Source organism: Esox lucius, chromosome 25 (genome assembly GCF_011004845.1).
Source record: "Esox lucius isolate fEsoLuc1 chromosome 25, fEsoLuc1.pri, whole genome shotgun sequence".
Lineage (NCBI taxonomy): Eukaryota > Metazoa > Chordata > Actinopteri > Esociformes > Esocidae > Esox > Esox lucius.
This window is the reverse complement of record NC_047593.1, coordinates 16,787,728-16,810,096: the sequence shown is the minus strand read 5'-3', so window position 1 is coordinate 16,810,096 and position 22,369 is coordinate 16,787,728. Positions and strand designations below refer to the sequence as shown.

Here is a 22,369-nt window from a genome sequence, read left to right as displayed (position 1 = left end):
AAATGTAAAGAATGCATGTATATACTTACGATTTAATTTAAAAACCATAGCATTTCTTTTATTGTATAAACATGAATACAATATTACATAAGATATTGATAATTGACATTGGCATGACTTAACATAAACTGACCAAAGATCTACATTGTCATTCAAAATTTTTTCAATAAAAATGTATATCGACAAACATTTCATGTCATTCACTTCATCACCCTTACACTCGTAGATTCATAAATAATAGATTGAACCAAATGAATAAACATTAATTATAATTCTGTTGATAAGTATCATTAGACAATCAGAACATCACCCTGCTGTTGATCAATACTTTCTAAAATATTTTAAATCAAAAACATAAGAATGCTTAAGAATAGATGCCATTAACAACATAGAGTAGTAAAAAATTTGAATACCATGAATGAAAATGTCTTACAAATAAAGCTATTGATAAAGTCATACAACAGTAAACAGAAAACAGAAAATTGTATTATAAGGGATTGTTAAAGAAATACAACCATACACCATAAGAAAAACATGAAATATGTATCAACAATATTGTAATTCATTGTAAAAGTCCATATTAAGGACTGATCCATAACATCTTAGTAGAGGCGTTGCTGTTTTTGTTAACTCTCCAGGTCATGTGATCAGGGTCTTCTCACCAGGAGACTCAACGAGACATCATTCGGACAAATTCTGCAGAAAGAAAATAATTATCTCAGTACAGTGAAAACATTGTCAGTTATTAACCCTTAAGTTATGTCAAATTGACCTGTTTTAAGAGTTTGATTTGTCTGAAATACCATTTAGGTTATTTTGATCTGCATGAAACTTCATGATATCCTCAATATTGTGTTTATGAACATATAAAAACGAAAGGCGACCAAATTTAACAGTTTCAAAGGCCTCTAAAAAAATTTACAAAAAGGAACATTCATAATGTTAGGGTCAAAATGACCCGGTGGTGGAGAATAAACGAAAATGCTTGTTGAAAATCCTGCTGAATACAAATATAGAATGGAAACTATAGCTTACTACACCTTACTATACCTCACTTCACCTTACTACAACTTACTACACCTTACTGCAACATATTACACCTTACTACACCTTACTACACCTTACTATACATCACTTCACCTTACTACAACTTACTACACCTTACTACAACTTATTACACCTTACTACAACTTATTACACCTTACTACAACTTACAATATCTTACTACAACTTATTACCACTTACTACACCTTACCACACCTTACTAAAACATATTACACCTTACTACACTTTACTACACCTTACTACAACCTATTACACCTTACTACACCTTACTACATCTTACTACACCTTACTACACAACTCCTCAATACACACACACACACACACACACACACACACACACACACACACACACACACACACACACACACACACACACACACACACACACACACACACACACACACACAATGCCTGCCATGGTCAGTGTTTGTTGCAGTACTTCTACCAGGTCATATGAGGTGAAGGATTGTCATGTTAGAGATACACCAATCAACCCTAACGTTATGACCACCTGCCTTATTTAGTGTAGGCCCCCCTTTTGGGTCCCTCATCCACATGAATGGCAGGACCCAAGGTTTCCCAGCATAACATTGCCCAAAGCATTACACTGCCTCCGCCGCCTTTTTCCCATAGTGCATCATGGTGCCATGTGTTCTCCAAGTAAGCAACACACACACCCCCGGCCATCCACGTGATGTAAAAGAAAACATGATTCATCAGACCAGGCCACCTTCTTCCATTACTCTGTGGTCCAGTTCTGATGCTCACATGCCCATTGTAGACGCAGTGGACAAGGGTCAGCAAGGGCACTCTGACTGGTCTGCGGCTACGCAGCCCCATACGCAAAAAACTTTGATGCACTGTGTGTTCTGACACCTTTCTATCAGTACCAGCATTAACTTTTTCAGCAATTTGAGCTACAGTAGCTCGTCTGTTGGATCGGACCACAAGGGCCAGCCTTCGCTCCCCATGTGCATCAATGAGCCTTGGCCACCCATGACCCTGTCGCTAGTTCACTGCTTTTCCTTCCTTGGACCACTTTTGATAGGTAGTGACCACTGCAAACCGGGAACACCTCACATGGGCTGCAGTTTTGGATATGCTCACAATTTGGCCCTTGTCACAGTCATTCAGATCCTTACGCTTTCCCATTTATTTATTTCTAACACATCAACTTTGAGGACAGAATGTTCACTTGCTGCCTTATATATCCCTCCCACTGACAGATGTCATGAAAACTTGATTATTAGTGTTATTCACTTCACCTATCAGTGGTCATAATATTATGGCTGATCGGTGTATTTCACTCCCTGAGACCCTTTTTTAATGTCTAACATCACACACACTAAAAGTTAATTTGACCCGCTAACATAATGAGTGGAACCAAAATGTAAACATAACACAAGGGTTAATATCAGACCATGGATTCATGTTTCTAGCAGCGGGTAACACTCATCTTAGTCTTCCCCGTTTTCTACTCTTCCTGTCCCCTTAATCTCTTCCTGTGTGTCCCCAATTGTTTTTCTTCACTCTCCCCAACTGCACCTCCTCCTCACCCTCAAAGTCGACCAGGCCGTCCCCGTTGAGGTCCACGTCTTGGAGGATCTCGTCAATCTCCGGGTTGTTGAGCTGCTCCCCCATCAGCTTCTTCATGGCCTCCTTCAGTTCGGCCAGGCTGATCTGACCGTCCCCGTTGGAGTCAAACTGACACAGGGTGGGGGGGTGATGAGAGAGTAATAAAGATGGGAGAGTGGAACAAAAAGGGAAGGGGAGCATGATAGAGGTTTCATAATGAATGGTGTCAAGGAAGACGTGGATGATAATATTGAAGTAGGGATGGAGCATAAATGGGATGTAGTTGGATAGAAATGAAGGAAAGCAAGGGGACCAAAATCTACTCTAATGGCAAAATATGCATTGAATACTTAGATCATAATGTTTCTATTGATAGTTCACAAAATCTAACCTCTCTTGACATGCAGCTCAGGTCTTTTTTAAACAAACCAAGTAATGAATAATGGAAGTCCATCCGTACCTCTTTGAAAGCATCTCTGAGTTCCTTCACTCCTATCATGTTTGCCATCTCCGCCAACATCTTGGGACCCATCAGCTCCCCAAAGTCCTCAAAGTCCACTCTGCCGCCATCTAGAGGGGAAATGGAGACATGACAGAAACAGTCGCTTGGATCGTACTGAGCGAGTCAATATAAAATACGCTGATTTTGTCCCAGTGTCTGTGAACATACATGCGATTATTCATGTGTATGAGCAGGTATGTGTGTGTGTGTCAGATGTTCTGGCTGAGTTCGATGAGGCCCATCTCAGTGGGCATTTATCCCATGGTCCTCAAACTCCTTAAAAACCTCCTTCAGCTCTGCTCGGGGGGAGGGGTGCAGTTGACGGGGTGAGAAGAGGTGATGAACTGAAAGCGGGGGGAGGGGGAAATAGGGGTGGCAAGGGGCAGAAGGGAGGGATTATGGGATTGATGGGCAGAAAGTAGAGAGAAAGGCACAGTGTTCACTACATTCTTAGATTCTTAGATAACTTTGACTGCTGACAAAACATCAGTGATTTTAGTTGAAGGAAAGTACAAAAAACATTACAGCAAAAAATTATGCAGGTATCAAACTGTAGTGTTTGACTCTAAAGTCACGTGAAAACAGATGATGTTGTTACTGCCTCTATGTAATATGTTTCTCTGTACCTTCAATCTCATCTGGATGTAGATCTCTGTGCTGCATTGTTAGAGTTTAGAGAGGGTGCATTTGATTAATAAAACTTTGAACTTTAGACCTGTTTTACAAGGTGGAGTATGTTACTTCTGACGTAGGAAAAGTACATTTTACACATTGCTCTCGTTCTGGAGCTTCACATAAGGCACCTCCAAATATAACATAGAAAAGGTAAGATAACATTTTATAATCATCAAAATAATGAATTGATTTAGTTTATGGTTGGAGGTAACATAGGCCTATTGAAATCAATCAATCAATCAAATGTATTTATAAATCCCTTTTTACAACAGCAGTTGTCACAAAGTGCTTTTACAGAGACACCCAGCCTTAAACCCCAAGGAGCAAACAACAGTAGTGTTGAATTTAGTGCTTAAATAGATTAAACTGAACAAGTTGGTTACATCATGTTTGAAAGTCTATACGTATGTTTTTCCTGGACCGCGTAAGCAGAGCCCTGGCCATGAAGAGGGAATGTCTCTTAAGGCCTTTTCACACTGCATTGTTCTAATCTAAGCCCTGGGCTATCTTAGCCCCAGGCTAAGACTAGCGCCAGGTTAGCTTAGCCTGTGTTCACACAAGAGTTTGTTAACCCTGGGCATTTACTTCATACAAATGGTTAGCAAATTGGGTCCAAAAAACCTAACTTACCAAAAGATTAAATAGCCTAAGTTTCTCTACAGAGTCACTGACACATTTACAACACGTTTTGTGTGCTTATGAAATAAAAGAATAAAAACAGATGAAAGAAGCACTTCATAGTGCTAGATAACCCTTACAAAAAAGTCCCACAGGAACCCTGCAGGATGTCCTACAGGATTTTGGGGCCACTTTCCTGTAGGACAGTTCATGCAGGATCCTGTAGGAATCCTGCAGGTTGTCCTTTAGGAAATAGATCCTGCAGGAATCCTGGATAAAAAATATCCTGCAGGAATTCCAACAAAATGTCCTAGAGGAACATGGCGTCTACATCCTGTAGGTGATCCTGCAGGATTTGACCTACATGATTTTGGGTCCACTTTCCTGTAGGATAATTGTTGGATCCTGTAGGTAGTCCTTCGGGAAATAAATCCTGCGGGAATCATGCAAATAACACTCAAAATATCCTGCAGAATATTTTCTCTAAGAATAACTCGAGAATGTGGTCCTTTAATCCTATGAAATATCCTTTAGTTCTTGTTCTTGGAGGCAAAAGAAAACATTTCAAGGATTCCTTCCTGAATTGCCATGGTTCTGCAGGATTCCTTCCTGAATTGCCATGGTTGTGCAGGATTCCTGCCTGAATTGCCATGGTTCTGCAGGATTCTCAAAATGTCTACAGGATATGTCATACACAAGCATGAGCATCAGGGAGATCCTCCCGAATGTATTGTCATCTAGCGACGCCTCTGCCTGTGGGACATTTTTTGTAAGGGATTAAACATAATAAGAAATGTTAGTCAGTTTAACACAATGATTAATGGTGTCTAGCTATACACTCACCTAAAGGATTATTAGGAACACCATACTAATACTGTGTTTGACACCCTTTCGCCTTCAGAACTGCCTTAATTCTACGTGGCATTGATTCAACAAGGTGCTGAAAGCATTCTTTAGAAATGTTGGCCCATATTGATAGGATAGCATCTTGCAGTTGATGGAGATTTGTGAGATGCACATCCAGGGCACAAAGCTCCCGTTCCACCACATCCCAAAGATGCTCTATTGGGTTGAGATCTGGTGACTGTGGGGACCATTTCAGTACAGTGAACTCATTGTCATGTTCAAGAAACCAATTTGAAATGATTCAAGCTTTTTGACATGGTGCATTATCCTGCTGGAAGTAGCCATCAGAGGATGGGTACATGGTGGTCATAAAGGGATGGACATGGTCAGAAACAATGCTCAGGTAGGCCATGGCATTTAAACGATGCCCAATTGGCACTAAGGGGCCTAAAGTGTGCCAAGAAAACATCCCCCACACCATTACACCACCACCACCAGCCTGCACTGTGGTAACAAAGCATGATGGATCCATGTTCTCATTCTGTTTACGGCAAATTCTGACTCCATCTGAATGTCTCAACAGAAATCGAGACTCATCAGACCAGGCAACATTCTTCCAGTCTTCAACTGTCCAATTTTGGTGAGCTCGTGCAAATTGTAGCCTCTTTTTCCTATTTGTAGTGGAGATGAGTGGTACCCGGTGGGGTCTTCTGCTGTTGTAGTCCATCCGCCTCAAGGTTGTGCATGTTGTGGCTTCACAAATGCTTTGCTGCATACCTCGGTTGTAACGAGTGGTTATTTCAGTCAAAGTTGCTCTTCTATCAGCTTGAATCAGTCGGCCCATTCTCCTCTGACCTCTAGCATCAACAAGGCATTTTCGCCCACAGGACTGCCGCATACTGGATGTTTTTCCCTTTTCACACCATTCTTTGTAAACCCTAGAAATGGTTGTGCGTGAAAATCCCAGTAACTGAGCAGATTGTGAAATACTCAGACCGGCCCGTCTGGCACCAACAACCATGCCACGCTCAAAATTGCTTAAATCACCTTTCTTTCCCATTCTGACATTCAGTTTGGAGTTCAGGAGATTGTCTTTACAAAATGCATTGAAGCAACTGCCATGTGATTGGTTGATTAAATAATTGCATTAATGTGAAATTGAACAGGTGTTCCTAATAATCCTTTAGGTGACTGTACTTTGGTTTCTTATTTTATATTTAATGTTACTAATGATCTGCTGTGCTTAGACTAAAACCAGTAGGGTTAACACTTTGAGTTCCACAACAATCCTGTTTTAATATGTTGTGTTTGTATATACACGTTAGTCGATTCATAATCCATTATGTATTTTTTTCATAGTAGTTAATGTGCAAGAAAGTTACAAATGCCTAGCCAACCAGCTTCTATATCAGATAGAAGTGTATTATGCACATGGGACTTGTGAGGGGTGGGGCAGCGATTGTATCTGGGTGGCTATGCCCCCCCCCCTATCCAGCCACCCCTTGGCAGTGCCATTGCCGGGTGGGCAATTTAGTGTGCTGGCAGAGGGGATGCCGTAGAGAGAGGCTTTTCACGGCACAGATCTAGTCCTGACAGGTCAGGTAAAGCACAACATTAAAATGGTGGATGCCTTCAAAAAGACATTTCCTTGTTTAACAGTTTTGCTAAAATCCTGTTCAACCAGTTATTGCTGTAGGAGCCGCACCCAGCCCCAACCAAGTGATGTTTTCAACATGCATGTGTTCTCATCAGGAAAATATATTGAAGTGTATAACAGGATTTGTATGTTTTCTTCCTGGAACTTGTAAATAATACTTGTAGAAGAAACTAAATCTAATGGATTATTCCAGCAACATATTACAGCTTGGTAGAATTTTGACAGCAGAAACACAAAAGCACTTACATGTCATTGATACACTTGGCATCACAGTTATTGAAGAAAGACAACAGTAAATATAGGAGAAGGAGGAGGTGACAGATGGAGGATGACAGAGAACAAGGGAAGATATCAGCAGTTAATCCCTGTAGTTCAGTGGTACTCAAACCTTTTATAGCCTCCAAGACGTTTTACCTTGACTTTTGCAGTGCACAGCTGAATGAACCAAGTCTTTACCCCAAGGAAGGAACATTTGCAATGTCCAGAACCTCTTGGCAACCTTTAGAACAGTTAACAGTTTTCAAGACAATTTCCTGCAGTTATACACATTTTGTCCTGGTGTAGAGAGAAAACACGGCAGATTTAAAGCTTAAATGATAATGGATGTAAATATGATAATTGTACTGTATATACTAGTTGGTGTGCGGGTCTCGTCGTACTACTGGAATAAATATAAAACCAACCGCAGGTGGAGCAGTTACTGGATAAAGCAGAGCAAAGTAGCGTGAATACGGCCATCACCGTTGGTAACCAGGATGATCTGCTAGTGCGGGCTTGAACACACCAAATTGCACACGCTGTAGACAAAGCCAATAATATTTATTGATACAAATTCATAAGGGCATATCTTACTATACAACTCCCCACAAGGGCTTGGACAGGCTCATAGAACCAAGTCAGACAGGGACACCCACTCACTCAATCAGGACTGGTCTGTGAAAGGAGTAGTACACAACATTGTGCAAGATCTTAAGTTTCTTGGCAATTTCTTGAATCTCGAATGATGAGATTCAGAAGAAAGTTATTTGTTTCTGGACATTTTAAGCCTGTAATTGAACCCAATTGCTGATGCTGCAGATACTGAACAAGTCTAAAGAAGGCCAGTTTTATTGCTTCTTTAATCAGCTCAACAGTTTTCTGCCTTGATAACATAATTGCAAAATGTTTTGTAATGATCAATACAAGCCACTACATACCCCATCAGATTCTCACTATTTAAGTGTTAATATGGTATTTACTCTTCTTATTTACAGAGTGATATGGGACTAGACCTGTCATTATCAGGATCTTGAGGAGTCCTCTGGGAGTTAAAATGAGTTCTCTACTGCCGAGGGTTGAGGGGGCTGCTGCCCCTGAAGAAAGACATAAGGATGAATCACCACACCAGGCGCTTGATGAAACCATGGAGACAGATAGGAGGTGTGTGCATGTTTGAGTATTTGTGTCCTATTCTGTCTTCAAAACATATGATGCAGTTCAGGATGACTGTTTTTATAAATACTGGCATTATAAATAATACATTGTTGACCCGTAGTTTCAATAATAACGGGTGGTAAATCTGCTTTGTTTCAATTTTAATTGTGATGTCTCCAGCCTTAAAATGGTGGCACTCAATTTGATTAGCAAGTTGAGTTTATTTTTTTTTCCTTCTTATGGATTTGCTTCTTATTTGCTGTTTTTAGTTTTTTGTATTAGTTTTTACTTGCAATTTTAAGAAACAAAATGAATCGTCATCCAGAAATAATAATTGTATTCAAAATTATTGGCACCCCCTGTCACAACAGGTGGTGTAGTGCAGTGTTGCTTGGACAAGGAACCAGGTGCAGGCAGGGGTAGTCAGTGTGGATTCTTTAATTGATAAGAAATAAACAAACACCGAGCACAAAAACACACAAAGCAAAGGGCTGACTAAAGCAGCAAAGACAATATGAATTGGTACACGTACTTACAATAACAGCAACACACACGACATCCAAACACGACAAGAACAATGAGCCACAATGTGGGGAGCAGAGGGGAAACATACATACACATACAAATTAGCTAGATTGGGACCTGGTGTGGAAGATTGGAAACCTGTGACAGTCCGGGATGTGTTCGTGAGATATGGGAACTGAGAAACTATGGCACGGTAGCGCTGCTGCTCACCGCACCATGACACCCCCTAAAGAAATCTATGCAAGTCCTAGTAGGAGTAGCAGCATTACATTACACCTATATAATAATAATACAGCTATAATATTATATTACTAATATTTATAATAGTAATGAAGGTAGCACTTTATTTTGAGAGTCCCAAAAGTGTGCCAGTAGATGCTCTACAGACAATGTGCTGACTATCTGTAACATTTCAACTAACTACTAACTTATCTATATCCTAACCCTAACCTTTACTCTATCCCTAACCTTAACCCCTCACCCTTAACCTTATTCAAAACCTAACCTTAACCTTAGCAAGCTGTTGTTTTGACCTATAGTTTGTTTAACGCTTGTTGAACATTTGTTGATAGTAGTACTATCTATTGATCATCTACAAATGGAAATTGGAACTCTCAAAAGAAGGTGTAACCATAATGAAAATGTTCCTGCTTCCAGTACTCCAGACAGACCAGTGTCACTGGCCTTCATTTATCAGTCCATTAAGACTGACCAATTGAGGTTTACCCCTCCTGTATTCAAGTATGGAGATTCTACTCAAATATGAAGAAGAGCCAGTGCTTGAAGTGGGGAAAAAAAGGTGCCGGTACTCTGTTTCATTTGCATATCATTACATTTGAGATTTTTACAGTGTCTAGCTCTGGCACATGCGTTCTTTTATTGCCTTTCGGAAGCCAGGCTAACATGACTTACAATTTCAAATTCGACACACTTTTTCTAAGTTTCTAGGTTTTGGATTTCACCAGTGAAAAATATGTTTACGCTCAGGTGGAAGCCACAGCCATCAGACAGCTCCTGATAGGGTGAACCGACTGCTTGCCTTTACGTGATTCGTCAAGATCTTTAGTAAGTCATGTATTGCCCTCTGGGTAGTGTAGTTTATGTAACGTTACGTTAGGTCATTACAAATCTCTCTGACACTGACGCTTTTTCTGTCAGTAGTAGAGTACCGGCTGCATGTGAGAAGTAGCGGTACACAAGAAAAAGTGCAGGTACGTTTAAGAGTAAAATGTAGAAGTGCCAGTACCGCCCCACTTCGAGCACTGAGAAGAGCAAGATAATCCTTATTTTTATTTGTTTTTTAATAATGTTTTTTCTGTTGTTGCTTGTAGCATGAAATATGATGTAGTTCTAAAGAAATATCATCTAGTGCCTTTTCCTAACAAGTTGAAGGATCAATGGTCAGGCTGTCAATCTTAAGAAAAATTCAGACCAAAGAGCATTCTACAGAATTGGAAATAAATTAATACAAATGTATAGACTTCATTATCAGATTCTTATTTTGCCAGTTATTGCTGTAATACACAGTGACACACACAAAAAAGAGCACTACAGCATTTGATTTGTTTGTTTATTAAATATTCCTTAATGTCTTGTATTATTTGCAGTGTTTATCTGGATAGAACAGAGTCCATTGTCTCTGGTAATCAGTCATTGAAGAGTGACAAATCCATGGGTGCCATTATTAATTTCGAAAAGGAAGCGTGAGATTATGTTATCTCCTATCTGTTTACATACACTTAGTTTTCAGACACAAGAATAAGCCAGTTGATCAATATATGATTTTGTCCTGAGTCGTGTTTTTATTTCCTTCTCATGTATTTGCTTCTCATTTGCCATCCAGTTGTCATCCAGAAATAATGATTGTATTCTAAAACATGTGTCCCACAATTATTGGCACCCCTAAAGAAATCTATGCAAATCCTAGTAGGAGTAGCATTATATAATAGTAATACAACTGTAATTATAGTACTAATTATACTAATAGTAATGAAAATATTACTGCTTCCAGGACTCCAGATAGACCAGTGTCACCGACCTTCAGTTATAATTCCATTAAGACTGAACAAACAAGGTCTGCCCATTCTGCATTCAAGGATGGAGATTCTACTCAACAAGAAGACAAGTAAGATAATACTTATTTTTAAGTGTAGTTTTATCTGTGTTATTGCTAATGTTTTTCCTGTTGTTGCTTGTAACATCATATATATGATTTAGTGCTGTAGAAATATCAGATAGTGCCTTTCAAAGATATTTGACCCCTAACAAGTTTGTTCATTTTGCTGGTATACACATTTTACATTGACATTTCATTGTGTTTTATATTTTATTTTAAAACCAAGAAACACAAAATCAGTTGTAAAAAAAAAACTGATACATATATACATTTATTTTCAAACCCGTTGCTATGGAATCTCTCAGTTCCTACAGATGAAAGACATTTTCCTAACAAGTTGAAGGATCATTGGTCAGGCTGTGAATCTGAAGGAAAATTAAGACCAAAGAGCATTCTACAGAATTGGAAATAAAGTTATACAAATGTATAGACTTCATTATTAGATTATTATTTTGACAGGTATTGCTGAACTGGGAAGTGACTCACACAAAAAAAGAACAATGCAGAGTTTGAATTGTTTGTTCACATCATTTTCCTGCCTGTCTTGGATTATTTGCAGTGTCTATCTGGACAGAGCAGAGTCCATTGTTTCTGGTGCTGAATCATGGAGGAGTAACAATTCCATGGATGCCATTATTAATTTGAAAAAGGAAGGGTGAGATTATGCTCTTACCTGTAAACATACACATAGTTTACAGAAAGATGAACAAGCCAGATCAGAAAGTCTCGTACATGCAGTATTGCTGTTTAGTCAGAGAAGTACTTTAATATCAGTTTTTCTATTATTTGTTAGATGATTACTATTCTTTACACTGTTAGCAGCATGGACCATGCTATTTTTTGAAAGCGGCATCTATGAACATTTTTGATTATAGTTGTTATACTAAATGTATGAGTTTATTCTGACAAATGCCTTTGTCAAATTCACAATTAGGCAAGAATGGACGGTCTGTAATCTCTGTAAGAACAAGGCTGTGAAGTCCTGTCCGATCTGCGACCAGTCCTACTGTCCGTTCCATGTTAAGAAGCACTGTAAGGAAACCACTCACACACTGGTAGTGATGAATAGACCATTAAAGGAGAAACTCTGTCAGGAGCATCAGAGACCTCTGGAGGTGTTCTGCAGGACAGACCAGAAGTCCATCTGCACCCTCTGTTCAGTGACAAAGCACAGAGGACATGATACCAACTACGATGACAAAAAACAAGCTGGAAGACAGGTAACTAGTTTCTTTATTACTTTCTGTTGGGTGGATACCCTCCCAAAATAACCTTATTAAAATGAGATGCTTATGGTCATACAAGCGTAGCTAATGAAAGGGTCTGGAAAAGGCTTTAACTAGGAACTGGGATACTGAGATTTACCAGGATTTACCTCCTTAATAAACCCACTGGTAAATTGTAATACATTATTTGTATAAACAGTAGCATGAAGCAAAACATTAAATATACAGCCAGTTCCACCAATTGATTGCTCCATAATTCAGCAGACCTAGATTAACGAATGTAAACAAATTCAAAAAAGTAAGAATTAAAATAAGCTTGCTGATAATGATGCCCTCTCAGGTTTACATCTGGGCCAAGTTGATAAAATCTAATTCTATTTGATTGAACGTGAATACCAGGAAGCCTGGTTATTTCTTGCAATTTCCTCAGGAAGCATAATTGGAAGATTCTCTGGAAAATATGAAACCCTAATCTGGGGGGCTACCTGTGATGCTTGTCTTCTTTATCAAAATTTTTTTCAGTTTACTTTACACAACCACACCTGCTCCTTAATGACTCTTTGTCACCCTGAGCAACACTGACAAAGAAGGACCTTTAATAAATCCAAGATCTCTGTCTTGCCTGGCTTCATGAATTCTTGCAAAATCTTTGTTTTAGATTTTGTTTAATCAGTTCATCCAAAAACAAAAGTAACACTGAAGACATGATCTTGGTGTCCTCAGTGGTAGATAAAGGCTTGGTTATACATTCCTAATACTACTACTTCTACAGAATATTATATGGAAGATAAAATGTATATATTGATACGTACAAATGCAGTGTTATTTACAGTTGGTTTAAATACAGTAGTTACAAATGTGTAATTTGTGAGTAGATATGGTAGATACAATATATGCATGTATGTAACAGTTCTGCCATTGTGGCCCTTTTTGGTCTTGGCCTACATAGTAAATGTGTCTATTCAGTTGGTTGTTTGTGTGCGCATTTAATGAACAATTAAGTGTGTGCTATTAGTGTTTAATGTAGGTATCCTATTGTCCCAAAAGTAGGGCCTACCAGGTTTTTAGGTTATATCAAAATTAATAATACTTTGTTTTACTGTCCCAGAACTTGTATCCAGAGCAAATTTGGAGACCGTCCTCACTTGACAGTAGGTGTTTGTAAAATTCAATAAATAAATTACCCAATAAAAAAAAAGTAATACACTGTTGTTAATTTACATAATATGTTCAGGTCACAAATAATTATAGATATTTTTTGGCTGAGAACTTATTGTTCCTCAGCGGTTGTCTAATTTATTTTTAACAATTATAATGCAAGTATATATCACAATTTTCTCTTCAATTTTTTCTTTAAGCTCCTCTGCCTCCTCCATGTGAGATCCAGTTCCTTTCAGTGATGTCTGGCTCGGTTTCTCTGAGCTGGGGGCCTCCTGAAGGACTGAACGGACCACACAAGTTCATAGTAACCTGGGGATATAATGAAGAACCGCTCAGCCTGAGGGTAGATGGTTGTAGTGTTACAATAGATGAACTCCAGCCTGGTAAATGTTACCAGTTCCATGTAGCCACAGAGGGGGAAGATTGTAGTCGAAGCCGATTGGTCTCAGCATCTGTATTAACAGGTAGAATAACTTGAAACTTGAATTTGACTTTGGTTATTTGCATGTTTTTTTTATGGTACCCAAACAAGTTATTAGATGTTATATTACATCTCCTGAAACAAATTATATTCTCTTCCTAGTGGTCCCCGTACCCAGGGATTTACAAGTAAACCGGTCTGGAGAAAACTCCTTCACTCTTAACTGGTCCAAGCCTGAAGGAATGGAGAAAGTCCCTCAATGCTTCCTCATATCCTACTGCAGCCCAAACACAAAGACCTGTGCAGCTACTACTGAGGACTGTTACAGAACTCTCTCTGATCTACAACCTGGAACTCAGTACACTGTCAGTGTCTCAACTGTTCTGAACGGAGAGCAGAGTGAACCTGTCTCTACAACCATCTGCACTGGTAAGGCCTCATACCAACTCATTTGAATTCTGGGGACAGAAGTGGCAAACTCAAGTCACATGAAAATATGATTAAAATATTAATGTCTGTTTCAACACTTAATCTGTAGCTTTGGAGCATTTGGACATACGAGATGAAGGTGAATCTTTATTAGTGATGGGAAATCAAACAAGTGAGGGAATAAAGAAATTCACTGCTGTTATTGCAGGCATGGGATATTTAACTAAATACATTTACATTTGTAACTAAATGTATGTTTACATACTTAATGTTTGCATTAAATTGAATTGTTCCAATATTTACAGTCTCATGAAATCTGGAGCATAAGTTGGTAAAACATATCTGTGTTGAAATCGCCAGAAATAAATGGTCACATCCAGTACTTTTGGGTCATTCACCTTTTAAAATTTTCATATCAATTGAGTGTAAGCAAAAATAATATTTAGACTTTACTGTCCCAATACTTAGAGAGCACTGTGTGTTATTTTTAAATTTTTGTTTGTTTTAAAATGTCAATGTTATAGGTGCTACACATGGGATTTTGTGGTGGAAAATATCATTTTAGCTTAGTCCATAGAGAGAGAGGCTACTTTTGCTCGCCTAACAAACATCAGTTACATTATATCTTCATAGAAAATTCTGAGTTTTGACATTTTGTTCCTCTTTTAGCCCATATATAATCAATGCAGGCAAACTTTTAGCAAGCTATTGGTATTAAATCAGTTGTCCCTGCCCCTGCCTGATGCCAGGACCAACAGATGCAGCTTCAGTCTCAGCAGCCCTGTCTGCCCATCCCCATAGCCCTGAACCAGCCCTACTCCCAACTGAAAGAGGTGAGCAGCATTGTGTTAAATAACATGACAGTTGGGATAATTGCAGGGGGTCTATGGGATTTTTACTTAAATCTTTATTTTTTTTTAATTTTTACAAAAGTGAATCCAAAAGTAAATCCATTTAAAAGATAAGAATTCAAACACTAATTATTTTTCCTCATAACTGCCCCCACCTGGGTGCCCCTGGAGGTAAAACCAGAGGCCACCTTTCGGTTGATCAATAAAGTAATCTAATGTAATGCTATTGTCAATGGATATGCTCACCTGTTATGTCACTACATACATTTTTTACTTCCATTTTTTACAAATTATTACTTATTAGTAGTCTTCAAAAATACAAACATTTAATGGTAATATATAAATATTTATAAGTAATCATTTGATTGAATACCATGCTAACAATGCTTAGTTGCCACGGAATGACACCAGTTTTACAACAATAGATATATCCTGTATAAGATTGTCAAAAAATCTGGTTCTAGAGAATTTTTGACTATGCAAGTGGTATTGTAGTTATTAATGTGTTATGGCAGAAGCCTGTTGTAGCTTTTCAGAGGGCAGCACAGAATTTACACAGAATTAAGTTGATTGAACATAGCTCAGATTACAACAATTAACAGATGGCAGCATTTTGCTCCTATACCTATGTAACCACACCTTATTAACTGTAATAACAATATTAACTATACATACATCGGAAATTCTATGGGTTACAGTTTATTTTGTGAAGCCGGCACATTCAGACTATCATAAAAATGTACGTGATAAGAAACTGCTTGCTATGGTTACAGTCAGTATTAAGTAGGTACCTACTGTATGTGTTGCTCCCACCAGGGTGATGCCATGGCAATCATGTTGTCCAAATAGAAATAAGATCTCAAAGACATAAGAAAGCATGTCAACTGAACTGATCTAATCAATAAAAAAAAATCATTTTTAGGCAACTGAGAAAGTAATGGACCAGAGGATTAAAAAAAGGCAAAAATCTAGACACTTTCTTAATGCTACTGTATGACAGAGTCTGCCTGTGATCCCACTAATTTCTCGAAAACCGTTAACTCACTTAAATGTGGTAACTCCTCGACAACCCTACCAAAGCAAATTATATCGGATGCTGGGATCATCAATAACTAAACTGAAACGATATTCTACAACTTTATCTCTGCTGGTTTTCTTTTTGAAAGACAAAATAGCCAATATAATGCTGAACGGTATATTTCCTTAGCCCCTCGGCCCTCTGGAGCAGAGGAAAACAATAACCCGGTTTTTAATTTCCAATTATTCACAGAAAATTGTCTGTGAAGTAATTATTTAAAAGAAAAAGAAAACATCCAAGATTATCCTAAAAAGTAATTTTTAGAAGCCAATTTTCTTTCTAGGGTTCTAAGAGTTCTGTGAAAGTGTCTAAACTTTATTTTATTGATATAAGTAACAGTATGGCAGTGGGAAGCACTATTTTTCTCTTTTTACCATACGCCTGTCTCAATTGCATGTGGATGGTGCTATGTCGACATAAGGATGCAATTACCAAAAGTCATACAAACAAGAAATGTTTACTGGCTTCTCTTTTTCTACAAGCATGTCATATTGATCAACCCTGTAAACAAAATAATACAAATGGCTGTGGTTGCATGAAATGTAAAGTCAACAAACATGTTATATTTTCTTATTTACCAAACAGTGATGCCATATTTCATTTTTCAGTATCCTCATTCATGGAGCTGTTGCTAAGGATTGGTCTAGAAGATCACTATGGAAATAAGCTGACATTAAGTACTGTCCTGGAGATAAATGCAGATACCACATCAGATGAGACACCTAACACTCTGCAGTCACTTCCAGTGGCTTTCCTGAAGAAGTTAATGATGGCAAATTTTAATGCCAGGAGTGTGATGGTGAAAGGTGACTTGGATAACAGTGAAAAGATGAATCCATTAGATTTGATTACTGCTGTCTTTCTGTGTTCAGATGGTTTGCTACAGCAGCAGATTGCCCAGAAAATGTCCATCTGTCAGTTTGCTGTTCCTCTCCTGCTGCCAAACTATGATACTAAACAAAGCACCTTGATGCTCTGGGCCTTGAGGGACATAGTGAAGAAGTATAGACTGTCTTCACAAACAGACTCAATGTCCTTCATAGAGGAGAGGATTGTTGCCTCTGATATTCCTATGGTGTCCTTTGTGAGGCTAGGAGAGAGCAGTTTGTCCAAGTCACAGATTTTAAACAAGTTGCTTTGTGACTCTCAACAGTACCATGACACCTTTGTTCATCATGATATGGAATGTGGTGATGTTCCTCGTGTAATCTCAGATGGCCTAGTTGAAATCAGCTGGTACTTACCATGTGGGAATAGAAACATGGACAGGTTCACTACTCCTGTGGCTGTCGCCAATCTCAGGGGAGACATCAAGTCCTTTGAAAAAACGTTTTCCTTTCTGTGTGAAACATCAGCTGCAGTGTTTGTTTTCATTGAAAAATTAGAGGAAGATTTTAAGATTTTGCAAGGCCAACCCTCCAAAACACAGTTATTTCTGGTTGTCAACTCTCAGAAAGAACAATTCACAGATGAGACATTGGCAAAACTCACCACAAAATGCAGTATCGATCCAACAAATATGATTGTTAAGAAAAGGGAAAATTGTGCAAACTTTGTTAAGATTCTGCTGTCATCTGTCAATGACATCCTCTATAAAAGTCCAAATCCAGTGAAAATTGAAAGCATGGCTGACATTGCCTGTGAGAGTGGAATTCTGGTTGATGAAAACTGTAATGACTGTCAGAGTGCCAGGAAGTTGGCTGAGGAAATCACTAGAAATATCCCAGACACAGTCAAATTCAGCTACCCCTACAAGGGTCAATCTGGAAAGATATTTCCCAGTTGGAAAAAGAGATGTGTAGACTGAAAAATGCAGGGAATGAAGACATTGAGAAATACAAGAGTTCTCTGAAGAGAAAACAAAATAATCTAAGACAGGATCAAAAAAGCATTAATTTGACAAATGCTAGGACACATTTTATTAGTGCAATGTCTGGGTCAGGAGTGAAGCGAAACTATTTCCTCAAATGGATGCAGATTAATCTGGACATTATATCACAGAAGAATACATCAGGTTTTGAGGACAAGTACAATAAGCTTAGCAAAGATTCTCCAGAGGAGAAAGACCAGATTGCAGATTTGTATAAGAAAATATCTGATTGTTCATTGGGACTTGAACACTTCCTTCGTGAGTTGGGTCAGTTATATGAATCTTCCAGCTTCCCACCTGAAAAAACATTTACAATGCAAGAGATCCAAGATTTGCCTCCTTTGTGCGCTCAGATGCTGTTGGATGGTTTCCCAATTGAGCTTGTAGATGGAGATGCATCAAATATCCCACTAAAATGGATTACTGCTGTATTAACTCAGCTACATACTAAACTGAAATCAAACAGCAAGATCCATGTGGTGACAGTTTTAGGGGTCCAAGGCACAGGGAAGTCTACTCTCCTCAACACCATGTTTGGGCTCCAGTTTGCTGTCAGCAGTGGAAGATGTACCAGAGGGGCCTTCATGCAACTAATAAAAGTAAATGAAAAACTCAAGGAGGAGCTGAAATGTGACTTCATTGTGGTCATTGACACAGAGGGGTTGAAATCACCAGAGCTAGCTCAACTAGATGACAGCTATGAACATGAAAATGAACTGGCCACTCTAGTTATAGGACTCAGTGATGTCACGATTATCAACATAGCCATGGAAAACTCAACAGAGATTAACGATATTCTACAGATTGTTGTTCATGCTTTCATCAGAATGAAGGAAGTCGGAAAGAGGCCAATTTGTCATTTTGTTCACCAGAATGTGTCAGATGTGTCTGCTTATGTCAAAAACATGAGGGCCAGGAAGAAGTTGTTGGAACAGTTGGATGAAATGACCAAGGCAGCAGCCAGAATGGAGAAGAAGGAGAACATCACCAAGTTCACTGATGTGATGGATTATGATCCAGACACCAGCAGCAGCTACATCCCAGGACTCTGGCATGGAACTCCTCCTATGGCTCCAGTCAATGTGGGCTACAGTGAGGCAGTGTATGACTTCAAGAAGAGACTGATGCAAATATTGAAGGAATGCAAGGGGGATAATGATTTGACAGGTTTCCTGAAGTGGACAACAAGCTTGTGGGAGTCTGTCAAATTTGAGAAATTCATCTTTAGTTTCAGAAACAGCTTAGTTGCAGATGCATACTCCTGTTTATGCAGTGAGTACAATGCATGGGAATGGTCATTTCAGAAAGAAATGTATTCCTGGATGGTATGTGCCAAAAACAAAATTTCTAATTTTGGTCTAACATTTCCTCAGTCTCAAATGAAGGAAAATATGCTGGATGATTTGTTAACAGAAGCATCTGATAAGATTGCAGTTGGAGGAAACGAAATCCAAGGCAAAATAGTAAAGTACTTTGAAAGGCACGACAGACATGTAAATCTAGTGGAGAAATATAAGGAGGACTTCGTGGCCAGTGCCAACATATTGAGGAGGGAGATGGAAAACAAAGTTAGGAACACTCTACATAGAACTGTTGAGATCAAAGAGGGGATGGCCAAACTGGAAAAGATCAAACGCTCACATGCAGAAACAATGGAAAAGAAAGTTCTGGCTTTGCTGCAAATATGCAGACGCAAGAAATCTGATTTATTAGATCAAGATCTTGAAAAAGAGTTTGAAAGCATGTGGACGAAAACTTTGTCTGAGATCTGCTTCAGAAAACCTCCAACAAGAAATATTCCTCAGGATGCCTTTCTTGTGTTAAGTAGAAATCTAGCAACAAGGGGGAGTTATGTCAATAAATTGTTGGTTGGAAACAATCTAAGGGATTGTGGGACAAAACCCTTTGCTGTAAAATCAGGGTATTGTTCTGATATGGAAAAAGATGATGCCCAACAACGGCATCACATCAAAGAATTGCAATTCTTCTGTAACCAAATTGTAGCAAAGTGTCAAGACTCAATAACCCAGAGGGTGGAAAGCAAAACAGATTACTATGACACGTACATCAAGGAACTGCTTGAAATGATTGATGAAACATTACTACAAAACAAGAAACTTAAAATTTGTGAGGAATGTGAGGTGTCACTGAAGTTACACATCTTTGGCATAGCAGCCATAGAGTTCCAGAAGATGCATGATGATTTCATTACAGTTAATGATCCAAGGAAGTGTCTGGAGCAGTCTAAGAGCAAGTACCTAACTGATTTCATAGACTTGTTTCATGAGCGAGACCAATGCCAAAAGAAAGCTGAGGATTTCACCAAGCTGTGTTTACAACCAGCTGTACTGGACTATGTGAATAAAATGATTGGTCCTGATGTGGTGGATCTAATGAAGACTAGTAAAGGGTCAGAGGATTACAGCACAAGAGGGGCTTTCCAATTCTCTATTTTGAAACAGCTCTTGACTGATGGGGAGTATGAGAAGTATAGAGAGTACATTAGAAATTATGAACAGTTCATAAAGCAGTGGCTGTTTGACCATATTGTCAACCAACTGTCAAAAGAGAGCAGTCTGAAAAAATTGGTGAAGAAGCATCTTACAGAGATAGTCAAATTAATCACTGATACAATACGACAATTCATAAATACAACCAGCACAGATAAAGAGATTAAGACGTTCATTCAGAATTTCTGTGGTGCCCTTGGAGACAAGCTTGTTGTTCCCAAGGATGCTCTGAATTCTATCATGACTCTGAACTACTCAAGAAGTACAGAACAGTTTGCTGACAATCTCATAGAGTTTGTGGGAGAAATGGAACAGTCACTGGCGGCCAAATATGACCATGAGATGGACATCAAAGAGCGACTCAGGTCACTTCCATTTAAGCCTCAGAACGAGATGTTCACCAGTCTGTTTGGTTGTGGAGAGGTATGTCCATTCTGTAAAGCACCCTGTGAGGCAGGAAGAAAGGAGCATTCAAAACACTTCACCTTCATTCATCGTCCACAAGGCATTCATGGTTGGAAGAGAACTGATACGAAGGTTTTGGTAACTGATATATGTTCCTCTGATGTGATTAGTGAGAACAAATTCAACCTCTCTCTGGTAGGAGCTTGTAACCACCTGTACAAAGACTACCAGAAATACTTCCCAGACTGGATCATACCTGGAGATTCCAGCATTGAGGCTACAGACTACTGGAAATATGTGATGGCCACATTCAATGAGAGAATTGCTGAAGACAACGATGGGCTTCCTGCTGACATCCCAGAGGACTGGAAGACATTAACACCTGAGGATGCCATGAAGTGCTTGGAAACAACATTTAACATGACATGAAGTGGAAAATGACAGTGAAGATGGTTTGTGACTAAGAATCCTTTTGAATACAGACAAAGGCTTGTATAACCTATTCATGAACAATTACTTTGAATAGATCGATATGTATGCATTGAGCTTGCAAAATAGTGAACTTTTTTGATGGCCACATGCAATGAATATTGATTAACAAAGAACACAAGGCACTGCTTGATGACATTCCAGCGCAATGGAACCTAATGAATGAGAAACTAAAGAAAGTGAAATATGACAACCAGAAGTAAAATGCCTTGTATGATTTTAACAATAAAAGTTGCAAAAATAATAATCCATATTGTAAAGATAAGATCCATTAAGTAAATAGCAGATACCACGATTTTCAATAAATCTAAGTTTTGAAATAAAATGTGCCACCTGTATTGGTATTTCGTGAAGTGATGAGTAACACCAGATTTGATGTAGACAGACAGTGAAATTACTGCGATAATTCTTTACAAATGTCTAATTATTGCATAATCATTGAAGGCTACAAGATAAGAGTTTGCACTACCTGACTAACAAATTCCTGCAAGCTGATACAAAATGTGAAGTTAATCACTGTGAATGGAAAGTCTGCTTTATTGACAAATACCATATATTCACACGTATGTACATGTTGTGATTAGAAACTAAAGAAGACAATATTAATGTTGTTAAATGTACAAGGGAGATGCTTTCCACTATAAATATAAAAGTTATTTTTGGTTTGTTGATATGGTTCATTCTCTTAGCTTTCATTTTTGATAGACTGGTTGGATGGTGGGTGAAAGGGGATTGAAAATATATGCAGAAGGGAAATCATGTGATTGTTAGTGATCCTTCAGTTTTTCACCATAAAATTATGCTTCTGGAAAAGGTTCATACATACTGTAATGTACATTGTGAAAGTCTTTCATCTTGTTGTGAGAATATACAAATGACACTTCATTAAATCATTTGTTTAATTTATGTTTGATAAAATATTTATTTTAATTATTTC

The 22,369-nt window shown here is 38.5% G+C and overlaps 3 protein-coding genes and 1 long non-coding RNA gene across 4 annotated transcripts; 3 read left to right on the top strand and 1 right to left on the bottom strand.

Annotated features, from left to right (window-relative positions):
• Positions 1-522: 522 nt before the first annotated feature.
• On the bottom strand, positions 523-3,805 carry LOC117594094 (calcium-binding protein 2-like). The gene is given in 6 exon segments (XM_034290922.1): positions 523-696; positions 2,622-2,769; positions 3,101-3,213; positions 3,357-3,412; positions 3,414-3,438; positions 3,769-3,805. Coding segments are annotated over 6 exon segments (405 nt in total). The 3' UTR covers positions 523-670.
• A 120-nt stretch (positions 3,806-3,925) lies between these two features.
• On the top strand, positions 3,926-11,110 carry LOC117594114. Its single transcript, XR_004575491.1, has 3 exons — positions 3,926-3,967; positions 8,192-8,357; positions 10,888-11,110. It is a non-coding gene; the product is annotated as an uncharacterized LOC117594114 (long non-coding RNA).
• Positions 11,111-11,296: 186 nt separating this feature from the next.
• Positions 11,297-17,975, top strand: LOC117594113 (up-regulator of cell proliferation-like). Its single transcript, XM_034291078.1, has 7 exons — positions 11,297-11,647; positions 11,927-12,212; positions 13,327-13,369; positions 13,577-13,843; positions 13,963-14,229; positions 14,979-15,062; positions 16,767-17,975. Exons 1-7 carry the CDS (start codon positions 11,493-11,495, stop codon positions 17,963-17,965), a joined length of 2,301 nt encoding a protein of 766 aa, XP_034146969.1. The 5' UTR covers positions 11,297-11,492; the 3' UTR covers positions 17,966-17,975.
• A 111-nt stretch (positions 17,976-18,086) lies between these two features.
• LOC105020894 (interferon-induced very large GTPase 1-like) lies at positions 18,087-21,397 on the top strand. The gene is made up of 2 exons (XM_034291077.1): positions 18,087-20,633; positions 20,865-21,397. Exons 1-2 carry the CDS (start codon positions 18,088-18,090, stop codon positions 21,370-21,372), a joined length of 3,054 nt encoding a protein of 1,017 aa, XP_034146968.1. The 5' UTR covers position 18,087; the 3' UTR covers positions 21,373-21,397.
• The last annotated feature ends 972 nt before the right edge of the window (positions 21,398-22,369 follow it).